This window comes from Vitis vinifera, chromosome 12, assembly GCF_030704535.1.
Source record: "Vitis vinifera cultivar Pinot Noir 40024 chromosome 12, ASM3070453v1".
NCBI lineage: Eukaryota > Viridiplantae > Streptophyta > Magnoliopsida > Vitales > Vitaceae > Vitis > Vitis vinifera.
This window is the reverse complement of record NC_081816.1, coordinates 24,664,985-24,682,500: the sequence shown is the minus strand read 5'-3', so window position 1 is coordinate 24,682,500 and position 17,516 is coordinate 24,664,985. Positions and strand designations below refer to the sequence as shown.

At 36.4% G+C, this 17,516-nt stretch overlaps 1 protein-coding gene across 2 annotated transcripts in view; it reads left to right on the top strand.

The window, feature by feature from the left end:
• Positions 1–16,142, top strand: part of LOC100257035 (uncharacterized) — a 17,652-nt gene extending 1,510 nt beyond the window's left edge. Inside the window, exons 4-20 of one of the 2 annotated variants that reach the window (XM_019223558.2) lie at positions 698–1,217; positions 1,352–1,612; positions 2,341–2,432; positions 3,856–4,065; positions 4,145–4,546; positions 4,950–5,128; positions 5,378–5,471; positions 5,572–5,628; positions 5,988–6,122; positions 6,277–6,345; positions 12,951–13,064; positions 13,538–13,699; positions 13,831–13,938; positions 14,178–14,279; positions 14,382–14,461; positions 14,861–15,010; positions 15,395–16,142. In XM_019223558.2, coding sequence (XP_019079103.1) covers positions 698–1,217; positions 1,352–1,612; positions 2,341–2,432; positions 3,856–4,065; positions 4,145–4,546; positions 4,950–5,128; positions 5,378–5,471; positions 5,572–5,628; positions 5,988–6,122; positions 6,277–6,345; positions 12,951–13,064; positions 13,538–13,699; positions 13,831–13,938; positions 14,178–14,279; positions 14,382–14,461; positions 14,861–15,010; positions 15,395–15,974 — 3,315 coding nt within the window. In that variant the 3' untranslated portion in view covers positions 15,975–16,142. Of the gene's footprint in view, positions 1–697; positions 1,218–1,351; positions 1,613–2,340; positions 2,433–3,855; positions 4,066–4,144; positions 4,547–4,949; positions 5,129–5,377; positions 5,472–5,571; positions 5,629–5,987; positions 6,123–6,276; positions 6,346–12,950; positions 13,065–13,537; positions 13,700–13,809; positions 13,939–14,177; positions 14,280–14,381; positions 14,462–14,860; positions 15,011–15,394 lie in introns of both variants that reach the window. The other variant, XM_010659585.3, reaches the window with a different exon arrangement.
• The last annotated feature ends 1,374 nt before the right edge of the window (positions 16,143–17,516 follow it).

Sequence of the window (17,516 nt, the reverse complement as noted above, 5' to 3'; positions counted from 1 at the left end):
TGGTTCTGTTTTGCAGAACTTCTTTATTTTTGGAGGCAAATAAAACCAGAGTATATTCTAAATTGTCCTTGTTTTGACTTCTGTTTTAAACTTTAAATTGTCACACAGTTGAAAATAGTTTGGCTGTCAATTAACATTAAGAAGCATTCTTGTTAATAAACTTGAAATTTCTACTTATTATCAGTGGGGGACGAAGCAAAACAAATATTTCCTCATCTAGATGCAGCTTATGAAGCATTATATTCTAAAGTTCTGACCTTGTGTTCATTCATAATTTGGAAGGGCCACATCGGATCAGTATGAAAAATACTTCTGAATTTACTTGGCTGACATGCAAGTATGATCTGAGCAATGCACATGCATGGCATGGATAAATACTTAGTTTATGAATATTCTACATTTAGAACTTGTGGAAATTTCAGACATCCAATTGGGTACTCCACTTTGTCCAGACCCATCTTGGCTTTCTGAAGAGTTAGGAATTGGAATATTCCACAGGATGCAGGATGGGGTTGCTCATTCCCAAGCCTGCACCATTGTAGACACTACTTCTAGAGTAGCTTCATAGGAGGTTTGCTAGGAAGTACGAATAAATGCTGCTCCATCATCTGTATGTAATATGCAATTCTTGATAGTGTTCTTGTAAATAATCCTTCCAAGATACTTATCTAATTAATGCCAACTGAATGCTGAACAGGTGAGAAGGCAGTCACATGTATGCATCCATGACACACTACAAAGTTTTCAAGGATCATCAGCTCTGGCACCTGCTAGTGAAGGGATTACAAACATTTTTGAAAGATATCTTCTACTTGCTGGTGGGTCAAATGCAGCTGCATCTGAAAGGCCCAAAGGAGCTCAGGAGGTTATTTATATTCTGGATGCTTTAAAAGACTGTCTTCCTCTTATGTCTATGAAGTTCACAACTACTGTCCTTAAGTATTTAAAAACTCTCTTGGAACTGCACCAACCTCTTGTTACTAGGCGCATAATGGACAGCTTGAATGCAGTTTGTGTTCACCCAACTTCAGAGGTTTCTCCTGAAGTGCTGCTTGAACTGATATGTTCATTAGCTCTTTCTGTCTCTGGAAATGAGAGAACTGTAGATGATATTACATTCACGACTCGGTTGCTGGATGTTGGGATGAGAAAAGTTCATTCCCTTGATAGAAAAATATGCATAGTTAAGCTCCCTGTTATATTCAATGCACTTAGAGGTGTGATATTTACTTATCTTTTTTTTTTTTTCCTTACATTCAATTGCATTTTGAAATTAGTTTCTTTATAAGAACACTTGTGTTTGTAAAGCAATAATACACTACAACTACATTTCTTCGTATGGGTGTGGCAGATGTTTTGGCATCTGAACATGAGGAGGCCTTACATGCAGCTACAGAGGCACTTAAGAGCTTAATACATGCTTGCATTGATGTAAGCTTGATAAAGCAGGGAGTGAATCAGATTACGATGAATGCAGACATGGAGACAAGAAGGTCTGGGCCAACCATCATTGAGAAGTTGTGTGCAACCATCAAAAGCTTACTAGATTATCGTTACTCTACAGTATGGGACATGTCATTTCAAGTTATCTCAACAATGTTTAATAAATTAGGTAATGTCATGGTTGTATCCTTTTTTTTTTTCTCTCTGGCTGTGGCATTGTTTGGGGTAGCCTTTACCTTCTACTTTTAGCAATAGAAAAAGCAGAAGTAGAAATTATTACCTTGTCTATGTGATTGATTTTATTAAAAATAAGGATAATTTTGACATTTTCAAAATTTTAATCAAATAAAATTTTCCTTCTCATATTGCATTTGAGGAAAATATAAGAGATCCTTGCATTTCCAAAACATAGATAAACCATGTTAGGAAGTGTCAAGCCCACATTTGAGAATTCTATCTATACCTTCAAATGCTGCTTCAACTGTATAAACTCTGAAACAAGGATTTTAGCGCTGTTTCTCACTGTGCAACTAGATATGAGAAAAGAAAAATAATAGCAGGCTCATAAATTATGCATGATTCCTCAGTAATCAATATGCACCCCCTGTTTTGGCGCTTTCTCAATTCAATGTCTCTGTCTATCAAAAAAATAATAATATTAATTACTCAGTATCATGCTTGTCTTTTTTTTTCCCTTATGTTTTATTTTTGTTTTTATTTTCATTTTTGTCAATCCATATGAATAAACCTTTTTGTTCTTTTGATCAGCAAAAATAAGAAAACTTTCCCATTCTTTGATTGGATGGTATTCCATCCTTCTGATATTAGATCTAGTCTTATAAATGTGTTCTATTTGTCTTCCCCAATATCAAGAAAGTAACCATTGTTATCCTTCAGGGGAAAATTCTTCTTACCTCTTAATGGGAACCCTCAAGGCCTTGGCAGACATACAGAAGTTACCAGATGAAGACCTCATCTACAGGAAACAGGTGGTGTTATCTTTGCAATATGAACCTTATTTTAGTCTGTTTAAATTGGCATATACCATTATTCCTATTTCATGGTATTCTTAATCCTTTGGCATTTTTTAATTATTGTAGTTCAGTTTCCAATTGATTGTTTGGATTTCCATATGAGATGGATTTCCATATGAGATGGATTTCCATTTCTCATGCATAATGCAGATCTAGTATGGGGTGGGAGGTAAGAAGGAAAAAACTTGGAATTCTGAAGTTCAGAATAAAGAGGAGAGAATATGTCATAGGAGGAACATGGGAAAGATAAGCCAAGGAACTTACTTGGTTGTTCAAGTTGCCCAGATGAATCAAATGATGTCAGGCAATGCCACAACAGATTGAATACCAACTAACTGATTTCCATTTCTCATGCATAATGCAGATCTGTCTAATGTTTATTAGACAGATGTTTTATATCATATTGAAAACTTGTGACCTCATAGGCTTGTGACTGCAATCCGCTACTTAAACCTTAAGTCTTATATATAGAATCCAGAATCTGTATATTGAGATTCTACATTGAGTTTCTAACCTTTATGAATTAAAAAATGTAGAAAAAAAATCCAGGACAAAAAAAGAACGTTAGTTTCCCTTGCACCAGATGGTCAATTTGTTTATTCTCCAGTACAGTTCTTGATTTCATACTCTTTCTTTTATATTTTGGCCTAAAACTGTAGACTTTGTTTAAAAAGTTAGTGTTGAATATAATGTATGTATAGTATACTATCTTTCCTTGTTAATATAGGTCACATGTATGGTAGTTAGGACTCCTAGCCTTGTATATATATATCTCTCAATTGTAAGTAGAGATTACAATGAATGTGAATAAGGTTTTTCTCCTTTCTCTCTCTCTCTCTCAACAGTTAGTTTCTGACCTCTAATAGCAAGAAAGAAGAAAAATGAAGTAAAAAGGTCTTGGAAGCTTCTTATTTATTCTACAGGCTGTATTTTCTAATTTGACTCCAATGGTGTGAATTTTAAGATGCTGTTTTGTTGCATGGGGATTGACATTGCCTTAAATGGCACCATTACATAGTGGCTAAGTAGCAGGTTTTGGCTATTATTTAAAATGGTTCAGTAATTAGTTTTCAGGATGAATTGTCCATTCTCTATGGGTATGTTGAAAGTATAGCATTTCTATTGAATTTCCAGCTATAGTAATTTGTTAGTAGGATATCATTCTTGTACTGCAGTGTTTCCTAATGAAATGAAATATTGTTGTTTCCTGTATATTAGTAGTAAATTATAGTTTACCTGCTATAACTTGAGCCAATTTGAATAATTGTCAGTTGAAGATAACATGATAGCACCCCAAGTATTGAGTCTATTAACATCATCTGTAACCATCAACCTTGTACTAATTGATGATGTTTGCCTGCTTTGATTAAATCCTCAGCTGCACGAATGTGTTGGATCAGCTCTTGTTGCAATGGGACCTGAAATATTTTTAAGTATTCTACCTCTTAAGTTGGAGGTTGAAGACCAAGCTGAGGCAAATGTTTGGGTCCTCCCAGTTCTAAAGCAGTATACAGTTGGTGCTCATTTAAGCTTCTTTAGAGGGTCAATTTTGAATATAGTTAGGCTCATGAAGCAGAAATCTCGAATGGTATTAACCTCTTCATAGTGATGGAATTTTGTGTTATATTTATTATGTGGTATTACTAGTAACATCATACTTTTAACAGCTTGATCTAGAGGGACGAATCGTTTCATCAAGGAGCTGTGATGCACTTGTATACTCTCTATGGTCTTTGTTGCCTTCATTTTGCAACTACCCTTTGGATACTGCTGAAAGCTTCAAGGATCTGGAGAAAGAATTATGCACTGCTCTCTGTGAGGAACCCAATGTTTGTGGAATAATATGCTCCAGTTTGCAGATTCTCATTCAACAGAATAAAAGGATTCTGGAAGGAAAAATTGATCTGCATGGTTCTGATGCGAGCACTTCCAGACAAAGAGCTATGGCCCATTATACCCCACAAGCTGCAGCTGATAACTTGAATGCATTAAAGTCCTCTGCCCGTGAATTTTTGTCAGTTTTGTCAGGGAACTTCTTGAAATCTGCACAAGATGGTGGTTGTTTGCAGGTATTTATATTTTTTTTAGGCCAAATCAGTTGATAAATGTGTGATACCATGTGCTGTGTTAAGGAATATCAGTGCATGTTTCCTTTGAACATTTTTTCCTTTTGTCAAAATTTGTTAATGACAAAAAGGGTCAAAAAGGTGATCAATGCTTGAAATTTCAGTGTGATATAATTGAGGTGTGAGTAGCCAGATATTATTATAAAAATATTGCAAGAAGAGAATAATATAAATATGTATTCACACACACAATCACACAGGCTTCAGAACCTGACATTCAATCTTTAACTTCATATTCATGTTGGTTAAAAGCTATATTTAGACTGTCTTTTTGACATAGCAAAGTCTATGATGATCTTCACACTTCAGATGCTGACTTTTTAGCTTGGGCTATTTGAAATTACAGTCCACAATCTGCGAGTTGGCTTCTATAGCAGATAAAGAAATAGTCACAAGGTTCTTCAGAAATACAATGCAGAAGCTTCTGAAGGTGACTCAAGAGGCTGGCAATGCAGAGACTTCTAGAAACTCCAATACTATGGAGATTGACAATTCATCAAATGGAAGTTCACTAGCACTTGTGAGGTGTTTTTTCTCACTGCATATTCATCTGTTTTTTGCCCATGCTTTTAATAGTTCTCAAGTATGTGTTTATTATTTTCATGAATGAATTATTAAATTGTCTGTCGAATGAAAATGTGGAGTGATAGATAGGTCTATGCTTCCCAATTAATACATATGTTCGTTTCTGATCAGAAAAAATAAAAATAAAAAAAATAGATAGGTCTATGCTGCATTTGACCTTCTACTTTTCCCTTCTCTGTGTAACTGCAGGGCTCAGCTTTTTGACTTGGCAGTGTCACTTTTGCCTGGTTTGAATGCCAAAGAGATTGATCTGTTGTTTGTTGCAACAAAGCCAGCATTAAGGGTTTGTCCCTCTTTATATAATTGGGTTATTTTTTTGTTGTGTGTGTGTGTGTGTTTTCACAACACAAAGAAATTAAGGGCAAGGTGTTCCTGAATCACAGGATGATGAAGGTTTGATCCAAAAGAAGGCATACAAAGTTCTTTCAATTATTCTCAGGGTAATTTTTTACTGCAAAATCTTACAAGTTGATGCATATTTTCATTATGGCACTGCTTTTTGGTTTGCATTTTATATATACTTCAATACAATATTTACATTCTCTGGTATATTGGTCAATAACATGGATAACTAAAATGGGATGTGTCATGACTAAATAGTTTCAATTAGGAGAGAAGCTATTTTAACTTCCAATATGGTTCCTTTTTGTTGAATCCCCCATTATGTTAACAACTTAATAGTTTCAGCAGATCACAGCTGGGTCATCTTTTTGTGATGTCATATGACATACAAACTTCTGTAAATTCATTTTTAACATGTTTTCCTAAACTGATTGTGTTGCTATATTTGTATGGGCAGAACTGTGATACTTTCCTTTCAGCAAAGTTCGAGGAATTGCTCAAACTTATGATTGAAGTGCTGCCTTCCTGCCATTTTTCTGCTAAACATCACAGATTGGAGTGTTTGTACTCTCTAATAGTCCATGCATCCAAGGTTAATAACAATGTAGTTGACATTCCATTTTAGAATCTTCCGCACTCACATTATATTGACTATTTATTATGCACATACATGTACTTAGATTAACTCTACATTTGATCAATAGGCCACATCATCTTAACCTAAGAACTTATGCTTTTCCCTGCAGTGTGAATCAGAAAAGAGATGTGATATCATCAGTTCTTTCCTAACTGAGATAATCCTTGCCCTGAAAGAGGTATCATTCGTCAACTGTGGAGCTTTGATTAAGTCTATTGGGATGGTTATTTTTCTCGCCTGACTGTTAAACCATTAATGTTTTTTATTAATGTGTCCTTTTGTTGAATAAATTACGAATCCACATTAACATTGATTCCAAAATCAAGCTACATTGATGTTGGCTGAATTGGACTTTATTGAACCACAAACTAGCCTTCTTTAGGAGTATAATCTTGATGATGAACCCCAACTTTGGCATACTTCTCCATGGACCTACTGTATGTGTGATGCCATGTTCTCTACTTTTACATTAATCGTCTTGACATTACAAAAAGGAGGGTAGTCAGCAACACTGTTGAGCTTGCGGCCATGTACAATTCCCAATGGAGCAACCATGCTTTTGCATTCTTGTAGGAATCATATGCAAATTCAGCCATTAGGAAACCAAATCTCAGCTTTTATGATTGTCCGTTACCAAAAAAATAAATCTAGAAATTTTATGACATCTCTTTCTGTTTGATATATTTTTCACTGAGGGAACTTCCTGGATGTTAGAGCATGGCTGTAGGTTCTTCAGTCACAACCCCTCTTTCCTAGATATTTGGAAGCTGGCAGCTGACTACTTTTGCACCAGATTTCTGGAAGAGGAGGTTTGAGCATGATTGATGGGATTATTGATTCATTTGTGGAGAAGTATACTTAGAGTCGCTATTTTAGCGTCTCTTTTTTATTAATGAAATTCATTTACTTATCCAAAAAAAAAAAAAAAATTGATTCATTTGTGGAGAAGAAACCTTTTAGATATATTGCTGATGACTGAGGCTTTTCCCCAGAGCCTCTCTGAGCCATCTGAAATAGGCAAGGGCCTTGATCATGTTCTTGATTAAGCCCGTGCATGGAATCTGAACTTTTGCTGCTCCATATCTTTATGGTGGGAATCCCAGACTTGGATGTCTCAGTGGGTGCATTATGGCCACTGCAAAAGGGGCTGATTTTTTTTTTTTTTTTTTAATGGATAAAAAAGAGTATATTAACAAGAGAAATGCCAAAAGAGCGCTCCAAAGTACATAGGATGCCTAAAAATGCCACAAAAATGGGGGAACAACAAAAAAATCGCCCCCTCAATCAGAACCCAACCAGTCCACAAAATCAATAGTGAAATGATTTAAAACTACAAACAACTTAGCCCACACCCAAAGATTACATATAAAAGAAAGTTTAAGCCCTTGGACTGAATGCCCCTCATTTCATATGTGCTACTGTTTCTTTCCTTCCAAATTGTCTAGAAAAGGCATAAGGGAGTAGCCTACCACACCTTTTTTCTCTTTTTACCCACAAATTAACCATGTCATCCTGACAATGCCTCTAACTGAGGAGAAGAGCACCCATGACACCCCAAACAAATGAAACAATAAGCGTCATAAAACCCTTGCCCTATTGTAGTGCATGAGGATGTGATAAATGGATTCTTCCTTCGAAAGACAAAGGAAGAATCTATTAGCCAAAGGCTAACCTTTCCTCTGAATGTGATCCAAGCTGAAACCTTATTTCAAGTTGCCTCCCTAGCAAAGAAGCCCACCCTAGGCGACACCCAAGAATTCAAAATTACATTAGTTGGAAAAGCACCTTGTCTAACCGACTTCAAAGTCTAGTAGAGGGATTTAACAGAAAATTTACCATCCTTTGACTTTGTCCAGATCACTTTATCGTCCACATCCCTACACACCCTCCTCCCTTGCAATCTTAGAAGAAAACGCTCCACAAATTCCAATTCTCAATCATTGAGCTGCCTAGAGAAGCAAAGGGCTTGCAACCCCCAACAACTAAAGGGTTCCAAACATCCTCCACCCAAGGCTCCTTAGGCGAAGCTATACTGTATAAGGAAGGAAAAGAAGTATTCAAAGGTTCGTCACTGCATTACTTATCTTTCTAAAATCTCACTCTCCTTCCATTACCCACAACATATTGTAACTCAAAATATCCCAATTGTTCCTAATGGCTTTCCACAACCCTACCCCATACTTTTCTCTTACTTCACAGAATATCCACCCTCTTTCCCCATATTTACCACTAATGACTTGCTTCCATAAAGCCCCCCTCTCCTCTGCATAATGCCAATTCCATTTGCACAATAGGGCCTTGTTGAGTAACAACATATTCCTAACCCCCAAACCATCCTTACTTTTGTTTGAGCTGACAATGCAAGAGGGGCCAAGTTGCACAAAGAGAAGGGCTTAAAGAAAGGGTTTGGGTGGTCTCTCATGACCCAGTCAGAGAAGGAAAGTTCGTGGAGCAGGATCTTGTCCATGTGGCACTAGGAAGTCTGCATGTTGTGTGGTAGAGAAAGGAATGAACTCCTTTACTATGTGTGGGTGTGGCTACTAAAGGTTTTTTAAAATTTCCAAATTGGGCCAAAAAGAGAGGATAAACTGCTTCATGTATTATACTGGTTTAGCATGCCTTTGCTGAGGTGTTGATTGGCATATTTCAGTGCCTCATGGTTCAAGTGAGAGATAAATTCGCTATAGGGAAAATGATGATTCCAATGCTTCACTGTCTGCACAATTGCATAAAACCCCAAATCATTTTTTGAGTACTGAAGTTTGACTCCATTGAGGTTGTGATGATGGTAGGCAGTTGGTTTTCCCTCTTAGCTTGTGACAACTCCAATTTCCACTCCTGAAGCATCAGAATCTTGCACAGAACCTTATTAAAATCTGGTGAAGCTAGCACAGAAGCTTCAATTGGCTTCTTTTACTGCAATTGAAAACTTTCTGAACTAATTTAGATTTTTTATCTAGGTTTCTATTATGTTGAAATTTCTGATAAAACTTTGTAAAATGTAGCCAATCCATGAGAACTCTTACGTCATGGATGCTAGTCAGTGCAGACACATTAAAGTTGCCTTGTCTTTATCTTATTCCATCATGACCCCTTGCATAGACAAAACATAACAAAAACACCAGTTTAGCAAACACTTCTTGTTGATGTACAAAATGCTCTTCAAGGTTTCGTCTATGATTAGAATGTCAAAAGCAATGAGGCTATAGATTTAGAGCAGAATGTTGTGCAAGCTTGATATAAAGAAGGCGTATGATCACTCAAATTGGGATTTTCTGCTCCAAGCAATGCAAAAATGGGCAGGTTGGATAAAGTGGTGCATTTCTATTGCAACGCTCATAGTTTTGATTAAACACACTCTGTCAGGGTTCTTTCATAGGTTTGAGGCAAGGGATCCCTTTTCGCCTTATCTTTTTTGTGATTGGGATGAAAGCATTTAGCTGCCCTATTAAGAGAGTAGTGAGTAGGGGATTTTTGACAAGTTGTAGGGTTAAGGGGAGGGATGGTGATGGGGCTCAAATTACCCATTTTTTTTATGTTGATAATACGTTGGTTTTTTGTGAGGTTTCTTAGGACTAGTTGGCTTACTTGAGCTGGTTGTTAATGTGGTTTGAAGCCATCTCTGGTTTGAGAATTAATTTGGACAAAAGTGAGATTTTACCAATAGGTAATTTGAGCTTGGGTGCAAGGTGAGAGCGTTTCCTTCCTCTTACTTAGGGCTACCTTTGGGTGCTCCGCACAAATCTGTAACAGTTTGGGATAGGGTGGAGGAGAGTTTTTATTTCTAAAGGAGAGAGACTTACTCTCATTCGAAGCATTTTATCTAGCATACCCATTTGCTTCAAGTCTCTTTTGTGTATGCCTAGAGTGGTTAGATTGAGATTAGAGCAAATCCAAAGGGACTTTCTTTGGAGTGGGGGGGCTTTGGAGCGAAAGACTCATTTTGTTAAGTGGGCAGTTGTTTGCTCATATAAAAGTAAGGGTGGTTTGGGTGTTAGATGTCTTTCTACGCTTAACAGGGCCCTCTTGTGTAAATGGAGTTGGCGCTTCATGGAAGAAAAGGAGGCTTTTTGGAAGCAAGTTATTAGTAAGAAGTTTTGGGTAGAAGAAGGAGGGTGGTATACTCGTGAAGTGAGGGAGGGGTTTGGCGTGGGGTTGTGGAAGGAGATTAGGAAGGAAGGCTCTTTGTTGAGCAACAACATCGTGTTTTCTATGGGAAATGGTAGAAGAGTGAGATTTTGGAAGGATAAATGGTGCGGCGTTGAGGCCTTGTGTGATTCTTACCTATCTTTGTATGCTTTGGCGGCATCAAAAGAGACGTGGATCGTGGAGGTTCAGGACTCTACGGTTGAGAGGGGAGTAGGAATCTTTGTTTCTCTAGGCATTTCAATGATTGGAAGGTGGACTTGGTGGAATGGCTCCTCTTGACAATTCAAGGGAAGAGGGTAAGTGCAGATTTGGAGGATAGGGCTTATGGAAAAAGACGAAAGATAGGATTGTTTGTGTTAAGTCCCTTTATAGTGCAGTGGAGATTGGAAATGCAATCTTGTTTCTCAAGAGAATCATTTAGAGCCCTTATGTTCCTCCCAAAGTGGGTTTTTTTGTGTGGGAAGCCTCGTGGGGTAAAGTCTTAACATTGGATTAGCTAAAAAGGAGGGGGTGGCCCCTAGCTAATAGATGTTTCCCTTATCTTGTCGAAGAAGAGTCTATTAATCACATTTTAATTCATTGCACGAAAACTAAGGTTTTGTGGGAGTTATTATTTGCTCTTTTTTGTGTGACACGGGTTCTTCCATTCTCGATTAGAGAGACTTCCCTTGGTTGGCATGGGTCCTTCATGGGCAAGAAGCATAAAAAGGCTTAGATGTTGACTCCTTTATGCCATTTTTGGACAGTGTAGAAGGAAAGAAACAGGATAGTCTTCTATAATGAGGAGCTTTCAATTCATAGGATGAAGAATTCTTTTGTTTGTAGTCTTTAGTCTTGGACTAAGTTGTTTATAGATGAAGGACCTTTACATTTAATCAACTTTTTTTATTGGTTGAGTTTTAGATGAGGGTAGGTGATGCTTTTTGTATCCCCTCTTCTTTTTTATTTTTGCCTTTTGGCACCTATTGTATACTTCCTGTATACTTTGGATTGCCTTTGGATGACCTTTTTTCTTCATTTATAAAATTTGCTTGTGCTAAATATCACACTTTTTGTCATCATCTCTTTTTCTGATGTCTAACAAGATCATGAATTAAGAAATGCTAAAAAGGTGGGGACGTGCCCTACGTATATAGGCAGTATACACAGAAACAGCCCAAGGCAAGCCTCAAACAAAGGACTATACTAACAAACAAAGCAAAGCTAATCACAAAAATGAGTATCTAGGATATTCAATATAGAGGGGATCTCCAACTTCAAAGAACCCCTAGACTTTTTGTCATCATCACTTGATGTTTTGGATTGTCTTTTATGAAAGATAGCTCATCCTTCTCATAATTTTTATTTTGATGCAATAAAATTGTTGTTTCTAATTTAGCAAACAGAATTGAAGTTGACAGAACAAGCTGTAGAGGAGTCATTTTAGGCAAATTTGGGGAACTAGAGGGTGTGGAGTTTTCTAGGGAGGGGGCTGAAAGGTTCAGGGCGTGTCTCTGGAAAGCTGTTAAGGAGAGTTTATGGTTCTTTCCATTCTAAGACAAGTACTTCCATTGGGGAGAGCTGTGGGACCAGGTTTTAGGCTTTGAGCATCATGTAGCAAGATCCATTATCTGGATTTTTCATTTTTGTTTGTTCAGTTTTATTTTGCATAGAAATGCTTGAGCATCAAATCTCTGGTTGAAGGATGCAATTAGGGTCACTGAGACCCTCACTCTGGAGATTCGTTGACTAAGAGTTGGGGTTGGTACTGTTGTTTCTTTGTCAAATTTAGTCAGCTGGCGGGTTGGTCTTGAGGACATTACTTTGCAAAGGGTGACTAAGAATGTGAATTTCTTGGTTAAATGGTTCTATAATTTTCTCTGTGGGTGCTAATGGCTCTTTCCCTAAAGAGTTTGGTGTTTTTGGCTCCATAAAAAATTAGTGTCTTATTTGGGAGGCACTTTGTGAGAAGATCCTTATGACTGAGATCTCTTGATGATGCTTGGATAGCCTCTTGTCAACTGCTGTTGCCATGCAAACACAGCAAAGCACTGGCTAATCATATCTCCTCATCTATTTTAGGATGGTTTGCACTTTATTGTTCTTCAATTTTCTCTTTGTTTGAGATTTCTTGTGTGTCCTTTGCAAGGTCAAAGACTTCTTGTTAGGGTGGCATGGGAGCTCCATCACAAAGGGATGCAAGATGATGTTGAGATCAATCTCTCTCCACATGTTTTGGTGTTTGTGTAAAGTGTGGAAGTGGAAGTTTTTAGAGAATTCAGAGAGCTCTTCTTTGTTAGGGAAACTTTTCTAATTCTTTTATTGTTAGGTTTGATTAGTTGAGGAGTCAACAATGTTGCTTTTTTTTTCTTTTTCTTTTTCTTTTTAATATAGCGCTTGCCTATCAAAAGAACTAGATAAATCATTTAACCGGCTTACTATATAGCACTTCTGGTCTCCTATCTTCAGTTCTGTAATTATTGGAAGCATGTGGATACTATTTACCTTGCTTTTTTTTTTATATATATATATCGCTTGCCTATCAAAAGAAGTAGATAAACAATTTAACTGGCTTACTCTACAGCACTTCTGGTCTCCTATCTTCAGTTGTGGAATTACTGGAAGCATGTAATTACTACTTGTATTCTCATGCAGGCTAATAAGAAAACAAGAAACAGAGCTTATGACATGCTTGTCCAAATTGGCCATGCATGTAGGGATGAAGAGAAAGGTGGAAAAAAGGAAAACCTGCATCAATTCTTTAACATGGTACAAAATCTGTTCAAATCTTATTTTCTTGAATATCTCAGGTTGACACCCCCGCCCCCCTTCTCTTTTTGTCCTCTTTAAAACAACAATTTTCTTTTTCTATCTCTCTCTCTTGCTCAGGGACATTCTTATTTCAAAATGCATATACTTATTAACATTAGCCAGAATATCTCATTAATGGATAATCATGAATTCTCTCCCCTTCTCTTTCATATGCACACACTTATGCCTATCAACATGCACACACATATCAGCCATGTAGTAGTTATAGTGGCTCTCCCCTGTCTCACATTACATGCACAGGCATACAAGCATGTGCATATCAACACATGTACACACACAAGTGCATGTGCACATATCCACCTTGTGGTGGTTATAGTGCTTAAAAAACACAGGCCTCTCTCTCTCTCTCTCCAACACAGACACATCACCTTGTAGTAGGTACAGTGGCTTAAGCTTTTTCATGATCACAGGTAGCTGCAGGCCTGGCTGGTGAAACCCCTCATATGATCAGTGCTGCAGTGAAAGGCCTAGCTCGTTTGGCTTATGAGTTTTCTGACCTTGTTGCAACTGCTTACAATGTGCTTCCATCCACATTTCTTCTCCTAAAGAGAAAGAACCGAGAGATTGCTAAAGTTTGTTCCTCTGTACTTAAAACACATTCAATCTTGTATTTGTCTGGCCGCTAAATGATAGCTTTTTTATCCTTGTTTGATTTCCAATTCGGAGATTTGCTTTCATGCAGGCTAATTTAGGTTTGTTGAAGGTGTTGGTAGCCAAATCACAAACTGAGGGGTTGCAGATGCACTTAAGGAGCATGGTAGAGGGCCTGCTGAACTGGCAAGATATCACCAAAAACCAGTTCAAAGCTAAGGTTTGTGATTTTGCCCTCTGCTTCTCTTAACCAATTGAGGTGTTTGAAGGCTTTGCTTATCTTTTCCATGCCCTACCCTTTTCTGTATCTTACCTCATAAGGCACTGCTGTTGTTACTTTGTTCTGTCAAACATAGCAGCAAGTCTCTTTTGATCATCCAATTTTGGTCTGTTTGTGGTTTAAGTTCATATTTAAAATCAATCTTGAAATATGTTTTTCTTCTGTATTTTTATTTTCAGGTTAAGCTTCTTTTGGAAATGCTGGTTAAGAAATGTGGTCTGGATGCTGTTAAGGCTGTTATGCCTGAAGAACACATGAAACTTCTTACTAATATAAGGAAGGTCTGTCAGATTATGTCATGTTGAAACACGTACATACATATGTATATATGTATTTATTGTTTTATTTTATTAAATTATATTATTCATCCTTTTAATACATAGATCAAGGAGCGGAAAGAGAGGAAACTTGAAGCAAACTCTGAAGAGATTAGATCTCAACAGTCAAAAGCAACAACATCCAGGTTATGCGGTTCTCTCTCACAGCATTTAGATTTTCTTTTAGGCAAAATGAAGATAATATATTAATGAAACATAACAAGAAATTGCATTTAGAGTATGTTTGACAACATTTTAAAAAACACTTATAATGCAGAAAGTGTTTTTGAAGAAAAATAAGATGTTTGGCAAATTTAGAAAACACTATTAAAAATTTTAAAAATCACTTATAATATTGAAAAATCACTTGTAGTATTTCTTGAAGAAATATTTGATAGATGATTCTCCTAAAAACATTTTCAGAGAAAACATTTTCACAAAAAACATTTTGAGTGGAAACACTGTCAAAGGCACTCTTAGTCTTTTTCAAAAATTGTTTAGTGCTGCATCTAGCAATGGTTTGTGATTATTAAATGTCTTTTCAGGCTTAGCAGATGGAATCATACCAAAATATTTTCCAACTTTGGGGATGGAGAAAGTGAGGGCAGTGATGCAGAATATACAGATGACCAGACTCTATTTGGTCAACAGAGCAAGGCTACCTTGTATTACAACTCCAAAGCATCTTCATCACGGTCAGTGAGTAAAAATTTGAATGTAGTTGCATCTAAAGGTACATGACCAATATGCTTTAGATCACCACTGGGTATGACATCTATGGCCTCAGTGGCTGTAAGTTTGACCTATCTACCCATCTAAACATCCACTTAACATATTTAAACTGTGAAAGTTAATAATTATGCAACAATCAGCTAGTGCAAAGATCAAGTGTTTAAGACAGTTCAATCATTAGAAGGTTTAGCCTCTTGATCATGGTAGGGACATCAATTGTTGATGTCCCAAAAGGTTAAGTGCTCAGTAACCATGCAAGAGAAGTATGCATTTCATCTGCTCCTGAGCATGTGATCCATATTATTTTGGACTGATACCACTGTACATAACCTATCTTGGTCCGACAGAATGCATAAAGCAGCCAAGAGATTGCCAGAAGACTTGTTTGACCAATTAGAAGATGAGCCACTTGACTTGCTGGACCAGCACAAGACAAGGTCAGCACTTCGATCAACAGGGCACCTAAAACGGAAGCCAGGATTAGAAGATGAGCCAGAGGTAGACTCTGAAGGGCGCCTGATAATTCGTGAGGGAGGAAAGCCAAGGAGAGAGATGCCCTCTAACCCTGATTCAGATGTAAGGAGTCAAGCAAGTAGTCACATGTCTATGAACTCTGCAAGAGATAATCGAAAGCGCAGGAAAACATCAGATTCAGGGTGGGCTTACACAGGAGGTGAGTATGCTAGCAAAAAGGCAGCTGGGGACGTGAAAAGAAAGGACAAGCTTGAGCCATATGCATATTGGCCCCTGGATCGCAAGATGATGAGCCGTAGACCAGAGCATCGGGCAGCTGCGAGAAAAGGTATGGCTAGTGTGGTAAAACTAACAAAGAAGCTCGAAGGCAAGAGTGCGTCAAGTGCACTCTCTAGTAAGGGCCTGAGATTTAAGAGAGTTCAAAAGAAAAGCAGCAAGAAGAAAAGCAAGTAGAGAAGCTTCTACAGGTCTTCCTTATATCACCAAGTAGGAGATCACTTTCATGAATTCTTCATTAATTATTATCCAAGTTGCAGGCTCACAGGGAAGTTGGCAGCTATCTTTTCTTTTCGTGTTTATAACAGTGGTAGATGTAATAAACCAGATTTAGAGGCCTCGCAATTTTGCTTGTAGAGTTTTTTTTTTTTTAATTATTATTATTTTTTTAATAATAATAATAATAATAATTATTATTATTATTATTATTATTTTACTTTTTAAAAACTTTTGCCAAGTTTTTGCTGTTGGAAAAATATTTGTTTGATGTTGGGCTCTTTAGTTTTTCAGGGGTAAAACCTATCAGGTAATTATGAATTTATGAGGGGGAAAAAATGCTTCTAGAGGATTTTTATTTTATTTTACATTTTTTTAACTTTTGCCAAGCTTTTGCTGTTGGGCAAATATTTGTTTTATGTTGGGTTCTTTATTTTTCAGGGGTTTTTACCTATCATATGGTAATGAGGGTGAAAAAATGGAAACACCAGTGAAGGATGATTGTATAAGTGGGTGGCACGCTTTTCTAAATTTTTTTATTCAATTTTAACATAATTAATATATGCATGCAAAAATAAATAAAATAAATTAAGTGCGGAAAAGAAAGAGAGTAAAATGGTGTTTGTTTTTTGATTGAATAGAAAAAGTTAAAATATTTGGTTTTTTGTATTTAACTAAAGTATTTATTGATATTAACCAATATAATTAAAGTGAATTTATTATTAATAAGTTTGATTTAATTATGTTGATTGATATAGTTACTTTTAGCTTAATAGAAGAAGTCAAATATTTTAATTCTTTTCATTCAGTAAAAAAATAAACATCACCTAGTATAAGGGAGATTGTAATCAAATCGAATTTATGGTGGTTCGGCAATCTTGTGATGCCCATGCCCCTCTAGTTCTTTTATAAGCCTTGAGGTATTTTATTATTCAAACCTTAAGTCAAAACACTATGTTCTTTTTACCCCTGCATACCTCCGCATTTTGATACTCCAATGACTCATAGTGAGAATTATTACCATTATTTAATTATTTTTAGGAATTCAGATAACTTTCAAAAGATTTTAATCATAATTATGAGTATTTTTAAAGTGTAAAATGTCCTAGTTAAGTCATTAATCTTTTTGAAAAACCTTAAAAGGTTTTTATATAAAAATTAAGGTTAAGGTGGTTTCTTAGCTAGGTAAGGTCTTGCCATTCTTGCATTTTCATTTACCTCATAAGCAAAAAGACTAAAAATTATCCAAACTGAGATTCTTATCTATCAAGTCTTCGAGTACAAAATCTCTCTTCGAATTGAAATTTGACTTGCTTCTTTAGAAATATGAAGATCACTTGAATTTTGAAATTTAGAATAATATAATCTTTTTATTAGACAATAAAATCATTGATGTACTTATTTTTTTTATTCTTAGCCTTATAGTGTTAATCAACAAATCATTGATGTACTTCATTTTTATTGTTAGTCTTATAATGTTAATCAACTTAAGATAATCATTTT